At 37.8% G+C, this 23,329-nt stretch overlaps 1 protein-coding gene across 1 annotated transcript in view; it reads left to right on the top strand.

Annotated features, from left to right (window-relative positions):
• WDR27 (WD repeat domain 27) overlaps positions 1 to 23,329 on the top strand; it is a 176,540-nt gene that overhangs the window by 78,251 nt on the left and 74,960 nt on the right. Inside the window, 3 exon segments of the mRNA XM_036768210.1 lie at positions 883 to 980; positions 6,796 to 6,917; positions 15,003 to 15,100. Coding sequence (XP_036624105.1) covers positions 883 to 980; positions 6,796 to 6,917; positions 15,003 to 15,100 — 318 coding nt within the window.

Below are 23,329 nucleotides of genomic sequence, written 5' to 3' on the forward strand. Positions count from 1 at the left end.
GTATGAAATTGTTAAAAAACCAAAACAAAACCAAGTTCGGGCTTGGTAGTCAGATTTGCCACTTAATAACTATTTAGTTATTTCACAAGTCACTTAACCTCTCTAATGCCCAATTTCGTATCTATAAAATGGGATTAGTAAAGTTAGTGTAGGTTATAAAGAACTTTACAAACAACAGTGCATTATACAAGCCCAAGCAATTATTTTTCTCATTTGTGATGATCTCTTTTTATGTTCCTCAAGCTCTCTTGCTTTTTTCTTCTCATTTTAGTTCACTTGGGAATCTTCATCTATCATGTGTTCTCAGCCCAAGATAACTCCTCAGTCTCCCCCACACCTACATCAGATATAGGCAGGTTATTCTCCCTGGTAGTAGTCACTCCTCATTTATGCAGGTGCCACATAATTTTTTTCAAAGCCAATCTATGGTTTCCTTGTACGGGAATACTTAGATACTTTTTGTAAGTATCTAAGACACATTTTTAGATACTTAGATACTAAGACACGTTTTTACATAGAAACATAAATTTCCCCTAATGTTGGGCTCTGGTAGTGGGTGGGAAAGCAATCCTTATGCATAGTTTTTCAATTCTAAATAAATGGAAGAGGGAATTTTCTGTGCAATGAAGGAGAAATTTCATCAATGATAGACACATGTAACATATACATGTATATAGTTTTTAGAATTTTATCCTTCCCTCCCTTCATTCAACTTATTTTCTTTATGCTATAAATATGAACTCTATTTTAATTGCTATTGCTTTAATTAACCAATATGCTAAATCTTAAAACTTGCTTCTGTATTTCTTGTAGTAGTGAAAGAGTAATACATATGTAGGCTATCAACAGTATGAGTTAACTGGAAACACTTGCCTTTTGCAGATATAAACAGAAGAACAAAGCCAAACTTGTCAAGAAGTTCTCTATGACATCAGCTGTAGAGATTACCAGTCTTTCAGCCATAAATGATTTCTATTCCTGTATCCTTTCATTATTTATATTTGTGCTTCTATGAAAATTAAGTCTTTTAGACTTTCTCCTACTAGTGATGCAGGCTTAGTTTTGGGGGTTTTGGGTCTTTTTTGCTTCTAGGTTGTAGTTGGGTAGGACTAATTATTAAATCCATTCCACTGACTCTAAAGACTCTGCCCGACATTGATCAATGATCATTTTCCATAGCAGTAATGGATTAGTTTCATGGCTACCATGGTCAAAAAAGAAAACAGTATGAGAAATGTTGTAAGATATACTCTTGAAGACACACATGATCATAAAAAGAAGGAGGCCAATCACATAGCAAGTGGTAGGGATAGAAGATGGGCAGACCCATTGTTGCACTGGTATCCACCAAATACTAAATGGACCCCAGGAAGGCTTTGGGCATATCAAGAGGATTCCTTATGGATGAGTGCATGAAATGCATGAAGTTTATGGAAGGATATAGCTATGAATCCCATAATCTCCAATTTGGACTGGACTCAGAGTCCATTAAGTTCACTGTATACTTGATCAAGAATTCCTTTACAATGGGAGGGAGGGAGGGAAGAACAAGAGAAGGGAACAAACATTTATTAAGTACATGCTATGTGCCAAGCATTGTGCTAAATGTCTTAAAAATATCCCATTTGATCCTTACAACAGCCCTGTGAGGTAGGCATTATTTTCAATAGCAATTTTACAGTTGAAGAAACTGAGGCAGAGGCTAAGTGACTTGCCTAGGGTCATGTAGTAAATTCTTGAGGCTAGATTTGAACTCAGGTCTTCCAGATTTCAGGCCTAGTGTATTATCCACTGAGCCACCTAGATGCCCTGTGTGCCAGCAGGTGTTCATTCTGCCTTTGCTTCTAGTGAGGGGATGTATGTAAGCCATTCCACTTTTGGAAAATTGTAATTGTTAAGAAGTTTTTCTTTACATTAAGTGCAAGTCTTCCTTAAAGCATCTTCTGCTAATTTCTCCTAGTTAAGCAGAACAAGTTTAAGTCTTCTAAGTGACAACCTTTCTAATACTTGATTGATTATGTCCTCATTAGTCTCTTTTCCACACTAAACATCTTCACTGTAGGATAATGGGATCATAAGGAATGATAGAGGTTATCCATTCCAATTCCCTCATTTTATAAATGAGAAAATTTCTTCCCTGGATCCTCTTATGTCATGATGTAAGTAAGGCCTTTTTCTGACCTGGTTTCTCTTTGAATGTTTTCCAGCATTTCACTCTTATTCCTAAGATGTGATTCCCAAAACTTAATTCAGTACTCCAGATGTGGTCTGACCAGGACAGAATACAGCAGTGCCATATAACTTTTTTATTCCTGGAAGCAGTATTTTGCTTAACATAAATACAATGTTTACAATCATTTTTTGTCAGCTGTATCACACTATTAACTCATACGGAACTATTATTAGTCCTGTAATCCATCTGCTCTTTAGCCACACCACCCACTTCTTGTACTTTTGAAGGTGAATTCTTAAGCCCAAGTGAATGACCTTATGGTTATCCTTTTTAAATGACATCTTAATAGATTTGGTCCAGTGGTTTAACTCGATATTTACATTTTTTGCATCATTCAGTGTGACAAGCATGACTTATATATCTTTATCTAAGTCATTTATAAAAATATTAAACAGCCCAGGACCAAGCATAGATCTCTGGGACATGCCACTATATATCTTCTAAATTTTTAGCCACTAGCTCTGTAGACTTTTGATTTACATATAGCACCTCTTTCTGGGCACTTTTTTAACCACTTGCTCTGCAGACTTTTAATTTACATATGGCATCTCTTTTTCCGGGCAACCACCTCTGAACTGACGCTCGTGGGTTACACTGACCAAGGGAACCATTACCCCAAGTTCAAGGAACTCTGAATGTCATCTAAAAACTAATTTATGAGCCTCCACTGGTGATTTCATCTTTATTGTTGGTTGACATGCTTAGATCAAAAGAAAGCATTTAATGAAATGGCATTATAAGAAAAGTAGCTATAAAATATACTTCCCTTAGCCCCCTAAATCTGGGGTACACTGTCCTTCTCACAAATACATATAACTTCAGTGGGAAGAGTTAGCATACGTAGAATATATTGTACTAGTAAAGAGGTACACAAATAGCTACTGAACCTGACAAAGGCAGCTTACTCCTTTGGCATTGTAGAACCCAAAGGTCATCTCATGATGTCCTGCTGCTGCTGCCATTTTGTGAAAGGTTCCTCCTTGGGCTATTGCTTCACGAGGTTCCTGGAACTTACACCTCTCTTCTCTCCATAACTTACTGCATTTCCTCAGATATATTCTGAGGGCCTGCTTTCTGCTGGGTGCAGCATTGCCTACTATACAAGATGTGAATCGCAAGGTGCTATGGCCCCTGGAGTAGAGGATAGAGAACTCTTTGTTTCCCTCACATGTAGCATTCTGTAAGAGGCATAAGGGAAAAGGCATTGAGTAATTTACGTTCTAGATCTGGATTCTTCATAGCTGGCTCACTTTTGATTGCCAGGGAGTATTCCCTTTCAGCTAACACGAATGAATCTCTGCAGTTATCTGATGAACTAGTTGCTTGCTTTTTAAAGGCCACCAGGTATGGCAGATCATTCAGCTAACCCACCAGTTAGCTTCCTCATAGTTCGGTTGCAGTTCTAGGTTGCACCTAGAAAATGGTGCAAAAGTAAAAAAGTGCAAATGTTGATGCATTGAATCTATGGGAAATAGGGAGTTAGGTTCCCACGACCACCAAAAACTAATATTTTGCTAGGGATTGCTCAAAATACACTTTTCTGCATGTAATTCTTTATAATAAAACATCAATTATGACAATATGCACTTTTCCTGACACAATAACACCAAATTCGTGGCTGACAGTGGCTGCAGACATTCCAGCACAAAGTTTATCTAATACACTTTTATTTTCTCACTGAGCCACATTGTTTACTTTGAAAGCTTGGCTTAGAGTCAAAGGATTTGCACTAGGCTTTGGGGGCATAATTGCTATATAAAACTTAAGTTTTAAAAAGGCAAACAATGAAAATATGCAGCAAATGCACAGGGAACTTTTTACAACCAGACCAGTGAAGCACCTCGTAGGATACCAACTGCTCCGTAAACTTGTGTGCATTTTTTCTCTACTGCACCCAGTCATGAGTGTGCATGGTTGTCGGTACAAAAGTGATAATGAGGTTACTAATAAAATCAGGTGAATGCTTAAAGTAATGAAAGTTAAATTCACAAATGTTGATGATTGATTGTAATTCTGCTGAGTTGATAGAGGAAGTTTTTTATAACTCCTAAAGGAACAATGAAGTATACATAGTTCTGTACACTTCTTTTATAAATTGTGAATAGATTGCTTCTTCTCCTTTCCCGTCTTTTGCTATCTGTAAGTAGCTCACTTAACATGTAAGCTGCTCAAGGTCTCACATCTTTTTCAAAGTGTGAGTGCAGTTACTGCAAGTCTACCTGGGATAAAACATGAACTCCTCATTATTGTTGCTACTGGCTCCTTACATTTTCTGATTTCATCAAGTGGTCTTTGGGGGAAGGGAGATATGGGACTCAGTTGATTAGTCTGTCTTTTTATCAACTTTCCCCACTACACATGGAATCTTAGTTATCTTTTCATTGAAGCTTTTGAAATCTGCTCTCCCCAAATTAAGCAACATCTAAGACTATGCACAGTTTGACTTTCTCTGTCACAAAATCTAAAGTGGAGTTGTCACTTATGCCCAAGTTTCTCCTTCATTTTACTTTCAAAATAAGTCTTTAGCCAGCATCATTTGTTAAAGGCTTACCTGCTATGTATCAGATACTGTGTTAGATGTTGGTGTTATACATGTTTATATATCTATAGAGAGAAACACAGAGAGAGACAGCAAGAGACAGAGGGTGTCAACAGAAAATCACACCTTCATGAAACTTAGGTGAAAACTAGGTTTATTATAAGAGGAATGAACATGCATGTGGAAATCAAAGCCAAAACAAATAGTTCACAGTCCTTACAGAAGTTTGCATTTTTATGATAGTAGGACAAAGGGAAGAGGGGATACCAGGAAGGGGGGTGACTTGGGAAGGGGAAAGGTACAGCAAAGGTGGGAAAAAAGACAAGACCACTTCCCATGGAGAGGAGCGGCAAGGTGGTAGCAAAAGCAGCATTCTTTTCCCTTGGAAACTGCTAGACTATGAAGATAGGAGAGATGGCTTATCTGCAAAGCACCCTAGCTGAATGAGCATTATCACAGACTGGCCAGCATCTGTCTTGCTTCCTAAGGATACACAGGGATTCCAGCTTGGGATGGGACAACAAATTATGTCTGCTGGGGGGGTGGGGGAGGGGGGCTTTGTCCTTGGTATATTCACAGCCTCCTATGCACTCTGGGTCCAGTTCTTCTGGAAACTATGGTAACTCAAGAAGACAGGTTAAATTGGATTCAGGGCAACAAGTATAAGGTTAATGGGATATAAGATCTTCCCAGACCATTAATAGGCCTCACATGGAGCCTTGATGCAGCCAATTAGGCTCTGAGCCACAGGGATTTCCACACCTTTCCAATTAAGTGCTGATTTCCAAATTTCTTGCATTAAGCCAATCAGGTGCCTGAGTCTTTGATTAGCAACAGTATATATTGTATTGCTTGGAGGGAGAGGTGTGGATGGAGAGAGAAACAGGTAGGGGAGAAACTTGCTTAGGGGAACTTAAAGAACCCTACCCTTAAGACGTCTGAACTCCCTGGATTGGTGATGTGTACAAACGTTTTTGTTGCCAAGCTAAATTTTGCTTCTTGGTATCCCAATAGTAATGTTCCAAATAAATATTTTGGTTTTGTCTTGGAGGAAAAGAGTTTATTATATTTTGTGAACCAACCCTGAAAATATGCATGCATATTCATAGCAGCTGCTATGGGTATTGAACTGGTGTTACAACAAGGGAGATAGAGACACAGAGGGGAAGGGAGGGAAGGAGACAGGAGAAGAGAAGTGAGGAGAAGTAAGATATGTAATTGCAGGGGCAATCAGCTGCTCCTTTTCCTTTTTGAAAGATGATATCATTAATACAAACCAGGGTATTCGGAATTATTCTTGTCATTTCAACCTTCAAAAGATCTCTTGTATATGCACCCTTCTGTCCTCTGATACTGCTACCACCTTAGTGCAGGCACTCACTACCTTTTGCTGGGACTATTGAATAGCCTGCTGGTTGGTCTCTCTGCCTCCAGGCTCTCTTCAGTCTATCCTTCAGCTGTCAAACTGACCTTTCTAAAGCAGGGGCCTAATGATGTTATCCCTCTAAATACACCCCCCACCCCTATTTGATAAAGTGCAGTGGCTGTTTTTACTTACAGAATCAAATATGAAATCCTCAGTTTAGTCTTCAAAGCCCTTCATAACCTGGCCCCTTCCTACTTTTCCAATTACCCCTTCCCAAGACCTCCAAATGCTTTATACTATAACTTAGGGAAGAACCTTTGGTGGTCAGAAGAAAATAGATAACCAAACTTATTAAATCACTACTCTTAAGTTTACACAAATATCTATATATTTGTTTTTATAACCAGCAACAAATAGTTGGAAAAGATAATTAATATGGTTTTATTTAAAATTCACTCATAATTCATTTTTTATTTTGGTATAATTTCAGAAAATCTTTATTAAAATGATTATCCACTTTAGTATTCATCTTTGTTTTCAAAAATAGTTATTTTTTAAAATTGGGAACTATTCAGTTTCTTTTGATAAGATCTTGAGGAACTCCCCTACCTCAAGAACTAGCATCTTATAAACTGATCTTAACCCAGAATATGGTAGATATCGTTCTCACAACTGGGAGCAACAGAGCATTGGAAGTTTTTGATCTCAATGTAGATTGCAGTGCAGCAGTGATCCCAGATATTCATTCAAGATCAGCCCATCAAGTCTGCCAAAATAAAGTAAGTACTTTTTCAGAAGTTTAGTTCATAAAATTTATAAAATATCTAAAAAATTTCTCAAATGCAAATTTGTCAATTTATGTAATTATGAATTTAATCAGTTTTGCATCCATTTAATTGTCTCATCAGCCAGTACACATTTTTCCATTATTTTCTACAAGACCAACATAATGTCCTTTATTAAAAGTTTTGCTAAAATCTAGATAAATTATATCTACAGCATTTTTCTGATCTACCGGTTCAGTAACAGTCCATCTGAATCAAGTGGCTTGAATTCATCAAACGTAGCTAAGCACTCTTATTTTCCCTTTCTTATCTTGAATATCAACTCTATTTGTGATATTCAGTGTGTTCTTCCCAGTGCAAAGGTTATTCTCCTTGGCATAGAAAACAGAAACAAAATAAAATTTGAGAAACTCTACCTTTTTTCAGTTATCATTTCCTGATCTACCCCAGCAGGAGTCCTGTCCCTCTTTGATCTTTATCTCTCCCTAATATAACTTAAGGATCCCTTTTGGTCATCCTTTGCTTTTCTTGCTAGCTTCAGAAAATTCTGAGATTTAGCTCTCCTGAAGACCCTATTCTTACAGGAGCATCCTATCTTTTGTATTTATTGTCAGATTGCTTCAGTCTTCTGTGCATATCTTTTTAAGATCTAAGTTGGTTGATGTGCATCCACATTATAGTCTTTTTTTTCTTATGAGAATGCTTTCCCTTTAGGTCTTCAGATTTTCATTTTTGAGTTTCCCATTCCCTTTAAGCATACTTCTGTAGAATTTTAAACCACAGGGTCTTACCTATCCTTTCTGTAAACCACTTGAAATTTGATCTGCCAGAGTCTAGAGCATGAAGCACCTGCTCTTAAGTTGGAAGTGAAATGGGGGAGACACATGCAAACAACTTTATACCTTCAAGATGTATACAGTGTAATTGCAAGGGACTACCAGCTGAAAAAGCCTTCCACCCTGTTAAGGTGATGGTGCAGTTGTGATTCTCCTCATTTCACACCTGAAGACTTATACTCAAGGGACTTACTTCCTCAGGGTCATTCAGCCTAGAAGTAATAGATATCACACTTGAACTCAGGTCTTCTGTATGGTCTGCTGGAGGTATCGCAGAGGTAGAATCAGCAACCCTTAGCCAATGCAGAGAATCAGAAGGAATATTTGAGAGCATCTAATAATAACTAGCATTTACATAGTTCTTTAAAGTTTACAAAGCACCATGCATATCTTCTCTCATTTGATCCTCATAACAACCCAGTGAAGTAGGTGCTATTATTGTCTCCATTTTACAGATGAAGAAACTGAGGCTGAGAGAGATTAAGTGACATACCCAGGGTAACAAAGGTAGTATGTGTCATAGGCAGGATTTAAATGTGAGTCTTCCTAACTTCAAATCCAGCACTATTGCCTCTCAAATTCACTAAGGATGGTCTGGGGGAGCCACAACATTGGTTGATTTTTATGCTTTTAAGGTTCAGACTACAAGTGATTCTTGCTTATAGGCTTCTCCTGGCAGTGAGATCACAGGGAATATAGCAATATCATGGGGGTAGGGACCAGAAATAAAAATACAGATTTGGGACCACTTGCTAATGAAGGTATTCCAGGTTTTGTTCTGCTTGTCAACTTTGTTGTTTTTTTTGGTGAAGCTATAAGAGTTGTAGAGAATGTGTTGCTCACCTGTTGGTGATTCTAGATGTAATAGGTATAAAACTGCTCTCCTCTGGGACTAAGGGTTCAGTTTAGGAATGGAAGGGGACGGAAAATAAAAGGCTCAGTTGGCTTCAAATATTATAGGTTTTCCATTTCATGTATTATTTATTAAAAGTGTTTTCTTTCCCTGGAGCATATCTATCTTGTAGTTAAAAATATTTGACTGTAAATTGATGCCTCTCCTTATTCTAATTCTGCTGGTTTTCTGTACTCTGCTGAGTGTAGGGTGTTTCCCTGTGTTCCTGCCTCAGCTAGGATCAGAGGAAACTGACTTCTTACATGGCTCAGGTTTTCTCTGGAAAAGACTTATGAAACTTCAGTCATCCAAGCCAGTGGGAAGTAGATAGAACAGCTTCTAGGGGACCAACAGATCTTACCCTAGAATCATGCTCACTGTCTTATTTCTACTCTTCTTTCCTATATCCTCTGTTGATTGTTGACTGTTCTGGATTCCTGACTTTGCTTGCCATAGACTCTGATTTGCTTGTTTTATCTTGACTTGATTGATTCCATATCTTCGGGATTGTCAATATGCTTCTGACTACCATACTTGAAGACTGCTTGATCACTGTCCTTAGTCCCTGCTATTCAGATTCTTGGTTTATTATTTATGATTCATTTGATCATTCAGCAGACATTTGCCAAGTGTCTACCATCTACAAGGTACTGGGTAGAAAACAAAAATGAATATGGCAGCCATAGGGTCCTTAGCTCTTGCCTGTCTCTTGTTGTTTTGGCTCCCAGTCCTGGACCCCAGTTGTCCTTCCATGTCTTGGCATGACTCTAAAGCAGGGATCAAAAATCTCTCTAACCCTGAGGACCATCAGCGGGAATAGATATTGCCTGTTAGTATAATTAGCAAGCCAAAGATATAAACAAAGGAAAATGAAAGAGAGAAGATGGGGGAAAGAATGGGATAAGAGAAGAATCATGGGAAAGATAAGAGAGTGAAAAAGAAAGGTACATGTGATGGTGCAACTTGAAGTTACTTCAGATGTTGTATGAGTGTCAAAAAGTGCCTGTCTTTGAGTGAAGATAAAAAAGGAAGGTTTAGTAGGGACAAATGCAAACCTCTACATAGGTTCAAAAAAATCAACCACACAACTATAGGTTTGGGGAAGTGTGGCTAAATGATAAGTCATATGAAAACGCTTCAGTTTTTATTGGATTTCAAAGTCATTATAAGGCAACAATGTGAAATGACAATTGAAATAGGAAACATCTTATATTGAATTAATATAATTTTGAGAGAGGTGATTATTCTACTATGTTGTGAGTTTTTGGTCTGGTTGTCACATTTTAATTATAAAATTTTTATTTTTGTGGATATATTTTGTTTTATATCGTCTTTATTTTTGAATATAACTTGTTTCTTTAGTAAATAATCCCTTAAAACAACATTAAAAAAACACGCACAAAACATTTAAGCTACATCTGATAGTACATACAATGTCCCACACCCATAGTTCCTGCTTCCACCTAGTGGAGAGGGGAAGTATCTTAACTCTACACCAGGGCCAAGCATTGTCATTATAATTACATAGCCTTCCATTTTAAGTTTTCGTTGTTCTTTTTGTAGTTGTTGTTTTCTTGGTTCTACTTACATCTTTGCTTCAGTTCATATGCAGAATGTTTCACTGGATAGAGAGCTGTCCTTGAAACCAGGAAAATATGGATTTAAGTCCTGCCTTTGACACATACTACCTGTATGAGCCTGAGAAAGACACTTAACCTCTTAGAGATCTGGGCAATTCTTTAAGTCTAAATGCTACATGTAGAGAAGGTGCCAACCTACATTGTTACAGGAAGTTTTCTCACCCAGGGAATTCCCTGTTTCAGGGAAATCAGAGATCCATTCCTCATCTCTATCTTTATTTGTTTATATAATTCTTCCCATGCTTCTCCAAATTCTTCACATTTGCTCTTTCTTAAGGTACAGTAATATTATGTTAACATCCTTGTACCACAATTCGTTAAGCCATTTCCCAGTTGATGGGGGTGCCACATTTTAAAATCACATAATAACTTTCTAAGGGTCGGCATTTTTTAATCCTACAATTTTAGAAAGGACTTTAGTGATCATGTAGTTCAACCTCATAACTTTTTAGATGAGTATACTGAGATTTAGAAAGTGTGTATGACTTGCCTTCAGTCACAAGGGTTAGTGACACAGCTGGGGCTAGAACACATGTGCTCTTGTTCCTACGTTAGTACTTTTCACATCATACAATGATGCCTTTTTCTTTTGACTGAGTATCCCAGGAATCTTCACAGCTCCAGGTCTTCCAAACCGATGACATTTATCAGTTATCACTGATAACGCTCTTGTGTCATGAACTAAGTGATATTGATTGGTACATTAACACCTGTATTAGTCATCCTTTCATTAAACAGAATGTGTCCAGTGAATGATATTTCAGATAGCTCACAATGTCCTTTTTTGGAGGAGTTATGGGTATGTATGCTTGAGTGACTTTAGTTAAAAAATTCTTCCTTATACCTTTGTAACAGCTAGTGTTTCAGTTGTCAGTCTATGAGCCTACCTCCATTCCAAGTTTCCTTTTAGTGGTTTTTGGAATGTTTTGGGAACTGCTGCAGGAACCTCTTGGATGATGGATGATATATTAGGAAAAATATTATTGAGGTTTCTTATAGGAAAAATAGTTGTTTGACTTCCTGAAAATAAAAGTCTGAATGGTATATAATGGAATGAAAGGAAACATATAAGCTTACAGAGGCTGTCTTCAGTGTTTTAATAGCTTGTTTTTGAACATCTCTTAAATATTTGTCCAGTTACATAGTGGACATCAAAGTTTTCAGCTTAACCATAGCCATATGGGAGTTGCTACTCATGTAGTCTCGACTGAACTGAACACGAGAAGCACAAATTGTAATTGTGCACAAATGTCTTATTTCCAGTAAGATGTAAAATAGGTCATTTTTAATTACTTTTAAAAGTAGTAACCATGTTAGTCATGTACCAATAATAGATTTCCTCGAATATACCAGTATGCCAACTCTAAAATGGTCTGTTATTTAATCCTATAAAGTTACCTTAAGTATGTGGGAATAGCAGGATTTATTTTTTCATTTAATTGTGTCACTAACTAGAGAACCATATACTTGCACATGCAATAACCATATTTTCCTCTTCCTCTCCCAAAATGCAGCAAAGACAATGTAGATTTTGGTCCTTTTTAATGATGACTCACTCAAAAAATAATAGGTTCTCTCATGACTAGACAGACATGATTAGACTATAATAACAAAACTAGCTAACTAGCTTTTATTAGCCATAGTTTCCCAAACTGGACAGGCTACTGCTATTATCTTCTTATCTAAAATACAGGGTAATATACAGGCTACCAAGTTCTTGCCCGATTTCTGTTGTATTCCCCCATCCTGAATTTTCCAGGATGTCCCCAAATTTGGATATGCCACCCATATTTCCTCAAAATATCTTGGAAATTCCAATATTTTTTGGCAAATAATTAAGGGAATCATCATTAAGCCTTAAAATAAAAACATACAAAAGCTATACAACATATGAATAGCACAATTAAATTTCAAAATGTTCATAATAGGCTAAAGCATGTATTTCTGTAGTCAGTTCTGAGATATGTATCTGTTATGTATGTAGTACATGTTGTAAAGGCATGTATGGGACATTCATGGAGGACTAGCACCTCTGGTGTGAGAGCTTGCCAAGTCCTTTTCAGAGCTGCACATCTACACTTGGTGTCCACCTGTTACCCAGTTCTTACCTGTTGCTCTAAGAAGATGTAACATGTGCAACAGCCACACACCAGGAAAACAGTCTTGGCAGACAGGCTAAATCAGGTTGAAGGTAACCAACAGGTTTCAAAGCCATTGGCAAGTTAGGGGGATGTCTACCCCAACCATGTGAAGACTTCTCTCAGTGGAATGGGTGGATGAGAACAGTTTGTTCCAGCAGTCATGAAGGCAGCTAATGCAGTCATTGTCGAGTGCTTAGAGTTTGGTCAGACATAAAAAATGCCAAGGTCACCCACTGCATCCCAGGCCATTGCCAGTCATTTTGACTTTTATCTTGCCCCTGGATTTTGATGACTCTGGAAGAGAGAGTGAGGCTGATGACTTTGTGCAACTCTGACTCACTTAAAGCCAATTCACATGCAAGTCAAGAGATCACCCCATTATGTCTTCAAAATCAAAGGATAAACAACAACATATTATACAGGTAGAATGATACCTGCATCAAGATGGTGATAACAATTGGCCATAGACTTTTTAATCATAAACACATGAACAGTATCCTGGAGCAGCAAAGCAAAATTGACTGACTGTGCATATCAATTTTTGTTTTGGAAAGTAAATAATATAATTTTAATATTTTTCTTACAAATACAAATATTCTAAATTACACATAATTTACAATTTGAAATAATTGTTTCTAACATTAAATGCTATGTCAAAAGATGATAGTCTTTTCATAACATATAACGAGTTGGAAGTTTTTCCATGAACCCAATATATAGATCTTTTGTATTTAGTTGAGGAAATATCTGAAATAACAATTTGAGTACTTGAGAAAATTATTCCACTTGATGTTTATAATTACACAAAGAAAACAATGTTGTAGATCAAAAAAATAGGAAGTATTTTTATTAAAAAGATAAATAATATTCAGCTTTAGGTGATATATGGGAAGCAGAGCAGTACTGCCACATGATACTAAGGGAAAAAAGCGCTGGATCCATTTTATCCAGTAAAAAAGGGATGAATGGAGTAAAAATGGTAAAAATGGAGAAGGAAATAAGATAATATTGTTACTACAAGTAGTATTCAGATACTCAGTAGTCAAACGAATCCATTGTCTCATCAATGTGAATATTTCCTCCAATAATAAAAATAGCAACCCATTTATGCGTTATGGGTTGCCATGGTTAAAGAATTTATCACTTTATCAATTTATCAATTTTATCAATTTATCAGGTCGTCAGCTTACTAGTGATTAGCTTTTCAATAGGTTTATCTTCAGAAAGCAGACACGGCTGTTCCTGGGATCATGAATGAAACTTTTTAGGGAAGTAGCACTTACCAGAATGTGCACTGCATTGGTGCAGCCTTTGAGACCCAAGGGTCACTTCCATGTGATGATAAAGTCTTGTGCTCTGGTTGTAGGGAAGAGGCCTTCAAATAATAAATTAAGAGAAGAGACCTTAGAGGTCCTCTAGAACCCTCTTCTCATTCTTCAGATAAACTGGGACCAAGAGGGTCTAAGTGACTTGTCTAAGGATACACAGTTAGTAGCAGAGCCAGGCTTTGAACCAAATCTTCTGATTCCAAATCCATCACTGTTTCTACAATATCATACTTTCTTCTAAGGTCATTATTGACATTTCTCAGCTCCACATCTCTAGACTCTTCTCTGTTTTCATCTGTCCTTTCTTCCCTGGTTTTTGACTCTAGTAAAGAAGTACTTCTTCATAAGGGCAACCCTCTCTATTTGTTATCTTAACCTCATCCCTTCCTGTTGCCTGAAAAGACATGTCTCACCAGTATGTAATATAGCAACTCCTAGCTCAAAATAAATAAGGGAAAGGAGAGAAGAAAGGCCTAGAGAAAGTCACATCCAAACCCCATTATCTGTCACTAGAACAGAGGCTTATCTATATAATACTTTGTACATCAAAGATTGGGGTAGACAGTTAGGTGTTTCTCTTTTGGAGTAAAGGAATAAAAGAAGAAAAATGGAGGCAAAAATTGTCACAGATAAAAGCTTTGTTTTTGCACCATGCACTTGTTCCATTTCTTTTTTCATCCTCAATCTTTCCTTTTCCAGTGATTTCTTACTGTCTCAAACATATTTAGGTCTCATCTCTCCTAAGGGAAAAATAAAAACAAAAAACTCATTTGAACCTAAAAGAAACTTCCTTTGATGCTATGCCTCTTTCAGATTTAAGCATTGTTTTTGCTTCCCTTTGTTGCCAGATTCCAAGAAAGAGTAGTCTAAAAGTGTTTCCTTTACCTCCACCCCTCTCTCTCAACTTCTTGCAATCAGATTACCAGTACCCTGACACTACTGAAACTATTCCCTTAAAGGTCAATAATGACGTCTTAGTTGCCATATCCAATAACCTTTTAACATTCTTTATCCTTAGAATTTGAACAATGTTGGCCACCACTTCTTGAAGGCTTCTCCTAACTCTGAACATGTTCCAACAGCCAAATACAGAAAATGGAAACTAAATAATGAAAAGTAGCTTCTTTCTCAGTTTTGAAACTTAGCATATAATATTCTTTTGATCATTGTAGTTTAAGATAATATTGGGTAATTCAACTTTTGCAAAATGTTCTTGTCTTCATTTTGTTTTCCACATTATAGGGATCAGCATTTGCTGCACAACCATTTGAGAATTACAATCTTTTCCTAACCACAGCTATTGGTGATGCAATAAAACTGTGGGATTTAAGGACATTGAGGTAAGAGCAAATATTGTTTTAGCTTTTCAGCAATCAGAATTTTTCAGTGGTATCTCTTAAGCTTTGTCAACTTTAGTCAGTCATGTTTAAAAGTCAGAGCTAGGTGGTGCAGTGGGTAGAGAGCCAAGCCTGGCATTAGGGACACTGATCTTACTGAGTTCAAGTATGGCCTCAGACACTTACTAGCTGTGTGACCTTGGGCAAGTCACTTAACTGTTTGCCTCAGTTTTCTCATTGTAAAATGAGCTGCAGAAGGAAATAGCAAACTACTTTAGTATCTTTGCTATGAAAATGCCAACTGGGATCACGAAGAATTGGACATGACTGAAATAACTGAATAGCAACAAGAAGTCAATGCTTCGTTCAATTAGTGCATTGACCACATGATGTTCTTTAAAATTCAGTCAAAAAAGCCCATCTTTGGGAGGCAAGAAGGTTTGTATCTTCTGCCTCAAAATTAGAAATTGGGCATTCTATTAGGGCTTAGGCTATGTGCAAGGCTATTGCCTTAAACTGGCATTCTTAGAAACCAACCTAAAAGCAAAAACAAAAAACCCAAACTTGCTTTGCATTAGGTTTATAAAATTATATTTTCTCTCTTTGGAGATTTAAAAAAACCTTGAATTAGAAAAAGGCACATTTCTCTGACTACAGCAGATGTTTTGTAAATGTTTGTTGAATTAAAGAAAAAGAAATACTGGCTTATGTAATAAAGCCTTGCCTTTGCTAATAAGGCACTTTTTAAGAATTATGTTTATGGCATTAGACATGGTTACAGTAAAGTAATTTAGTTTGTGTAAAAAAAAGAAAACTTATGGTACCTGTAAGTCAACAGGAGCTAAAATGAATCAAGTGAATCTTATGAGGGCATTCTTAGTCACCTATTTTTTTAAAAGGGGATTTGATATTCAATAAATCTAAATCTTTTGTTTTAACAAATAACTTCCATTTTTAGAGAACTGAATGAGTTTAGAAAGAATGGCTTCTGGAAGCCAGAGTGAAATTATGAAGAATTCTAATAAAAATGTAGAATTTTAGAGAACCCTTTTCCTAAAAAAAAACCCCAAAAGCAAAAACCCAAACCTAAAACCTTAGAGGAATCTTGTAATATGAAATCTTTCCTAAAATCTGTTGAATTCATCTGAAGCTCAAGAATTGTGGTTTCATAAAAATGTCTGAACTATAAAAAGGATGAAAGGTATGCTGGTATATTGAATATGGGAGTGCCAGCAAGTGTGTGCATTTTGGAAGTAAAAAAAGACAAGGCTAAATCTGGTTATGGATATTTAATTGGGCAAAGAATTGAGCATATGGTGGAGAAAAGAACAATCCTCTGCTAAGCTGAATATATTAAAATATATAGTTTAAGGTTTGTAATGTCCTGGGTGAAGGCGCTAGAAGGATGATGATATCCTTTAAGGAAAGAGGGAAGGTCAGAAGATTTGGGGAGGAAACATAGCTGTTGTTGAATTTGAGATAACTATGTGATATCCAGTTTGAATTGTTTGAAAGCCAATGAGTTAGCCAGGATTGACGTTTGGTAGATAGTAGAGCCAGATATGTAGATAGGGGAGTCATCTCTGTAGAGATACTAACATATGGAAGCTACCCAGGTCACTAAGGGAGAGAGAAGAAAGGAAAGCCAAGGAGAAACCCTTTGGGTATACTCACAGTTAGGGGACATGCTATGGATTAAGATCCAGCAAAGGAGAATGAGAAAGAGCAGTCAGAGAGATGGGGAGAACCAAGAGAGAGTGAGTGGTATCATGAAGAAAGTATTCAGGAGGAAAGGGTTATCAACAGTGTCAAATGCTGCAGAGAGGTCAAGAAAGATAAAGGCTGAAAAAAGGCCATTAGATCTCCCGATTAAGAGATCAATGATAACTTTGAGAAGAAAAGTTTCAGTTGAATGATGAGGTTGGAGGCCAGATTGCCAAATGAAGTGAGAGGAAGTGGAGGGACTGAGTGTAGAGGACTTTTAAAATGAATTTATCTGAGAAGGGGCAGAGAGGTATAAAACATGAGTAGCTAACGTGGATGTTAGGAGCTTGCGAGAGACTTTTAAGGATGGTTATGATAGTAGACAGCAGGGAAGAAACCAGTAGATATGGAAAGGATGGGATTATAATGAGGACAATCTTCTGGAGAATGTGGGAGATGATGAGATCCAGAGGGCATTAAAAGGGTTGGCTTTGATGAGGAGAAGAGGTACTTCTTTATCAGAGGCTGGAATAAAGGATATAGTAGTGGAAGATGTCTGGGGGGTGGAAGATGAAGAAAAGGGAAGAGGGATTTCAATGTCAGTGTCCTTGAATTTCTTGGTAAAGTCTGAGACACAGTCCTCACCTGAGAGCGTACCTGGTAGTGTAGGAGGTTTAAAAGCAGAGAAAGTTTGGAACAAGTGTTATGGTGAATGGTATTGAGAGTTAATTAGAAATGGGTAGAAAGACTTTCTTGCTGCAATGGGGGGCCATTTGAGATTAGATAACATAAATTTATGGTGTATGTGTATATGTTATTCACATGTATGTGTAAATGTTATAGATGTGGCAGAATAAAATAATAAGAAACTACTTTAATTTTCTGTTTACACATGTAATAGGCTTGAAGTGAGTTAATTATGGCTTAGCTGAGTCCTCAGTAATTGGAAGCTGAGAAAGCCCCTGTACTACTCCTAGTAAAATGTCTTGTGGTTAATCTTGTTATTGTCCTTTAGGCTGGAAAAATCAACCAACTGGGCTTTAAAGACCTATTCATTCTAGGAGGATGATCTTCAAACTGAGAATGAATTGGGAAAAAAAATGGTTGGATGTGGACTGGGGGTAGAAAAAAAGGCTTCTTGTGAGGGTCCTATGTATCAGATAAGGAACTTCTCTTTGCTTTAGTGTATAATCTGGGAGCAGCTGTATGTCCTCATGTGGGTGGCTAGTTGTCAGAGAGGGGCTGCTCTGAGGACATGTGGGGGCTGGCCTGTTTGCTTCTTCTGGGCTGCTCCGATGTCAGGGAGCCTCTTGGTCCATGTAGGCCACCTGTAGCCATATTCCCTGTGTACCTTTGTCCTGCTGCTTAAGGAAAGCAGCCATGTGGTGGTGTACTCAGGCTCCTAGTGTTCCATTGCAGCAGAACAGAACAGATTTAAGACACTATAAATACTGCTTATGATCACTGTGTTTGTGCTTGCTTTTTTAGAACATGACATTGAGTCTTTGTGTCTTCATTGCACAGTCTACAGAGGCTTTTACTTGCCAACAGTCACCACAATAGTTTGCCAGGTTATTTGTCATTCTGGTTTACACAGCAGTGCCACTTAATTTGAAGTCACGTTTTAATGTCTTTAATGTGTTTCTACTTTGCATATATTCCTTTTTAAAGTTGGAATGGCTTCTAGATGTTCACAAGTCCAGCTCCCTAGTTTTTTTTGCAAATGAGGCAATTGAGGCCCAACGGGTGTGTGTATGTGTGTCTGTACATGTCCTAGGCTACACATCTTGCAGAACCAGAACTAAAACCCAGGTGATCTGAATCACGGGCCAGTGTTCTTTTCACTATACCATTTGCTTTTTTTTTACTCCCATTAAAATTGTCCCACGTCAGCCCCCCATATAGCCTCTTTGCTATCCTGATGGTATAGATTTATTTTTTATGTGTGGCTAGAGGTGTTATATAGCAACAGAAATCTCCTCAAACTCAGTAGACTGGCTTCATTTCAGAATTAAATTGTTGATGCAAAAGAGCATTGGACTGGGACTGGAAGACCTAATTCCCCCTTCCAGCTCTGTGATGCTCAGTAAATAGTTTATCTTGTCACTTCTCTGAGAATTGGCAGATGTGTACGTAGCACACCAAATGAACGGCTGGTCCTGGAGTCAGGAAGACTGGAGTTCAAATTTGGCCTCAGATGCTTAATAGTCACTTTATCTCTGTCTGCCTCAGTTTCTTCAACTCTGAAATGAGGATAATAATAGCATTTAACTCCCAGAGTTGTGAAGATCAAATGAGATTATATTTATGAGGTACTTAGCCCAGTAACTAGTAGGTGCTTTGTTGTTGTTTAATAGTTTCATTCTTGTCCAACTCTTCATGATCCCATTTGGGGCTTTCTTGGCAAAGATACTGGAGTAGTTTGACATTTTGTTCTACAGCTCATTTTACAGATAAGGAAACTGAGGCAAACAAGGTTAAGTGACTTGCTTAGCATCACACAGCTAGGAAGTGTCTGAGGCCAGATTTGGACTCAGGTTCTCCTGACTCCAGTGGTGGCTCTCTGTCTACCGTATCTATGTCTCTATCCATTATGTCTATAGTAAGATGCATCCAAGTGGATATTTCTTTTGTTGGTAGGAATATAAGGTTTTCATTTTACCTTGGACCTTTTGTATTTTTTTAATTTTAAATTTCCTTCTATAGAAATCTGCTAACCTTGTACAAGTCATGTAAATTTTAGCCAAAATACAAGGCTTTATTACTTGTTCCAAATATTAGGATGTAATAAAATTACAGATTTCTGAGCTTGGAAGCTTTTGCGTTCTTATATTTTTGTACTCACTTAGTCTAAGTATTATTCTTGAAAGGAGAATGAAAAAGGTGAATATTTTTCACATGTAACTTATCTTTTTCTTCCTTTTAAAATAAGCAAAGCAGCTCACTGGTAAAATAATTAAACCAAAATCTGGCCAACATATTAAATGTATGTATCCAGAGAGAACAGAGAAATAGTATTTGTTGTTCCACTTTTTAAACTTGGAATAATTAGACCCTTCCTATGTTATACGAATTCACTATTTTACTATTGGAAAATATATATTCTTGAATGTCCATACTTTAACATAAGTATGTTTTTCAGGAAAATACACATGCATGCGTTTGAGTTGGATATTTACCTTGTTAATTCAAAATCTGAAATATCATATAGATGATTTTAAAGGTAGAATGAATTTCTAGATATGTAATGTATGTTTGAGTTCTTTTCCATTAAGATCCTATAAATCTAAGAAATATTAAAGATGTAATATTGGTGAAACCTGGTGAGTGGTTGTATATTGGAGGATGTGGAGGGGAAAGGAAATGATGGGGTTGGTATCTGAACCCCCAAAAGGAAAAGACCATCTATTTGGGATTTGGACCTCAAGAAGGAAAAGCCCCTGGACCTTCCCAGATCCCTGGCTCAGGTCCCTGGCATTCACCTGGAGCAACTGGCCCTTCCCAGTTCATTAACTGCCTTTCATTGTCTGCACCTGGCCCCACTGCAGACTACCACTCCCTTAATTCCATCTAGACTCCTTCTCTGTTCCCACAGTATATTGAGGTTTAGGGGTGCTGGGAGCCTGAAATAGCAACACCTGGGTCCTGCCTGAATGAAATTGACCTAAGCCTCCTTTTAGCCAAAGATAAGATTTATTAAAACACTTACAGAGGGTGGGCATAATTCTAAAAATCTGCCGTATTGGCCAGACTCTTAAGGAATCTGAACATTGGCCAGACTCTTAAGGAGTCTGAGCATTTGTGATGCTTGTATTGACAAGCAGGATAGATTGAATCTGGGCACTCTCATGGAGGCAAGATAGATCTTTTATGTGAAAGACTGTGGGAACAGAGAAGGGGTCTAGATGAAATTAAGGTGGTGCCAGGTACAGACTATGAAAGGGCAGTTAATGAACTGGGAAGGGTCAATTACTCTAGGTGAATGCCAGGGACTTGAGCCACATGGGAAAATCAGGGGCTTTTTTTGGGGAGTAGATCCCAAAGACATGGACTTTTCCTTTTGGGGGTTCAGATCTCATCCCCATCAGAAAGAAAGAAGAAAGGCTGTTCAAAAAGAGTCAAAGATGATTGACTCTAACCGAAAGAATAGCAGTGCTGTGGTGTGTTAACAGGTGTCTGTTGTTGTTTGGGGGTGGGGTGAGTGACGTGTGTAATCCATTTGCTTTTATCAGGGTTATTTTCAATTGTTGGCAGTACATCAACATCAATTCAATTCAAAATACAATCAATTAAGTGCATACACTTTTCTGTATATTACCCACACATAGCATGGTGCCTTCCACATAGTAGACACATAATAAATGTTATTGGTTTGTTGGAATGAAGTCATTGTGCTGAGACTGACTGGAAGTACTAAGTTAAACATGACACACGTTTTGTGGTTAAGGAGTTTAACTACAATAGTGGGGGAGAAAACATGCAAATAACTATGGAACAAGGAAAATTGTGGTAGTGAGGTAGAGAGGAGTGGTTCAGACAGTATGTTAGGGGAATTTGCGTAGGGAGAGAGAATTTTCTCTGGAGGGTTGTTGTTGTTTGAAAAGGATCATGACAGCAGGGAAGTGATGCTATGACATGCAGGTGAATTGGATTAAAGTGAGGGAGGGCTGTGCAAAGTCACCAGGCTCACTTTGTCCTCCAGGGCCATCTGGGTCCAGTGGCCAGAAACATATCAGAACGACGGAGATGGCCCCAGATGCAGTGGAAGACCTTGGCCTTTTAAAGCTAGGGTCTTTAGCAGGTCTCAGTTTGACTGAGGCAATGTCCATTCAATGATTAAGGCTAGGTTAAAAAAAAGTCAAAGAATGACCTCTTTAACCTTGTCCAAAAAAACCCAAATCAAATTGGGAGGGGAAGAGCCGCATGGTTTCTGGCCAAAACAGAAACAATTCCTATTTACATTCACTCGGAGGCAATCAGGGGCCAAACAACGACTGGCCAACAGAAGGTCTCAGGAGGGAAGGTGTCAGCAAAGGCTTATTGCAGGAAATTACATCTGCATTGGCCCTATAAGGAAGAGGGTGACTTCAACAGATATTCTTTAACAGATTGAAAATGAGATGACTGTTCTAGCATAAAGTTTAGCATAAGCAAAATCACAGAGCCAGAGAATAAATAGGAGAATTAGAGTAGACCATATGACTTAAATATCTAGAGTATGTGAAGGGTGGGAAGATGAAATAAGACTGAAAATGCAGAAACATGAGTTAGATACTTTATTCAGCATTCAATAGAGATTTAATGAAACTTTTTGAGTAAAGGGGTGACATGATCTGAGTGGTGCTGCAGGAAGATTATTCACAAGGCAGGATGAAAGATGGTTGGGAAAGAGAATAGAGGGGAGGCAAGAAGACCAGGAGACCATTCTGATAGTCTAGTTGAAAAGAGATAAGGACTCGAATTAGTGTGACTGTAATGGACATGGAAAGGAAGAGAATCAGAAAAAATTTTGTGGATGTAGAATTGGGAATATTTTGAAACTGATTGGATGTGGAGGGTGGGGTAAAAGAAAGAGGAAGAGTCAAATGTAATTCCAAAGTTAGAAAATGGTGATATGCTGGATTCGAGGGCCTAATGTCAGAATTAGGAGAAGAGATCAGTCTCTCTTGATCATTCATCTGAATTTAGAAGTATAGGCCTCTAAATGAATGGTTTTATTTTAAGTGGGACCATGCTGATCCCAAGATGATGGAGAAAGGTGCTGAAATGTGACTGCCTCCAGTATTCCTCCTAGAACATGTGCTTCATGCCTTCTCATCCTGTGTAATTCTTGTTCATATGTTTCCATAAATCTTCCATAACATCTGTCCAATGCTCTAGAGGCCTTTTTTCTGGTTCTTATAATAATTTGTATATACCAATATAACATGAGGGTCAACTGGGTGGTGCAGTAGTGAATAGAGCGCTAGACCTAGAGTCAGCAACTCCTCTTCCTGAGTTTAAATCTGGCCTCAGACACTTACTTAACTTTGTGACCCTGGACAGGTCACTTAGCCCTCTTTGCCTCAGTTTCTTCATCTATAAGATGAGCTGGAGAAGGAAATGTCAAACCACTCCAGTATCTTTGCCAAGAAAACCCCAAATGGGGTCATGAAGAGTCAGACATGACTAAACTGAAAAACAACAAAATATAATATGACCTGTCCTTCTGTTATCCCTCATTCTTGACTACATGATCGATCCACCACATTTTCTCATCATGTGTGTTTTAAATGATGTTATTTGTGCTATTATTCACACACAGTCTGACCTCTACAGATTCTGCCTTCTCACCCTGAAGGAATTAATCCTTTTAGTTCTGGAACTCACCCTGGGATTGCTCTGGGGTGACTTCTCTTTGGTTGTTGATTTTAGAGTGAGTAAATGAAACTTCATCTCAACCTTCTATATTTGGCCAGCCCCAGACAAAGTTTCATCCTATGCAGCCATCCCATTTCCTTGCAATCACAGAAAACTGGCTTTCCCCTG

Source organism: Trichosurus vulpecula, chromosome 7 (genome assembly GCF_011100635.1).
Source record: "Trichosurus vulpecula isolate mTriVul1 chromosome 7, mTriVul1.pri, whole genome shotgun sequence".
Taxonomy (NCBI): Eukaryota; Metazoa; Chordata; class Mammalia; order Diprotodontia; family Phalangeridae; genus Trichosurus; species Trichosurus vulpecula.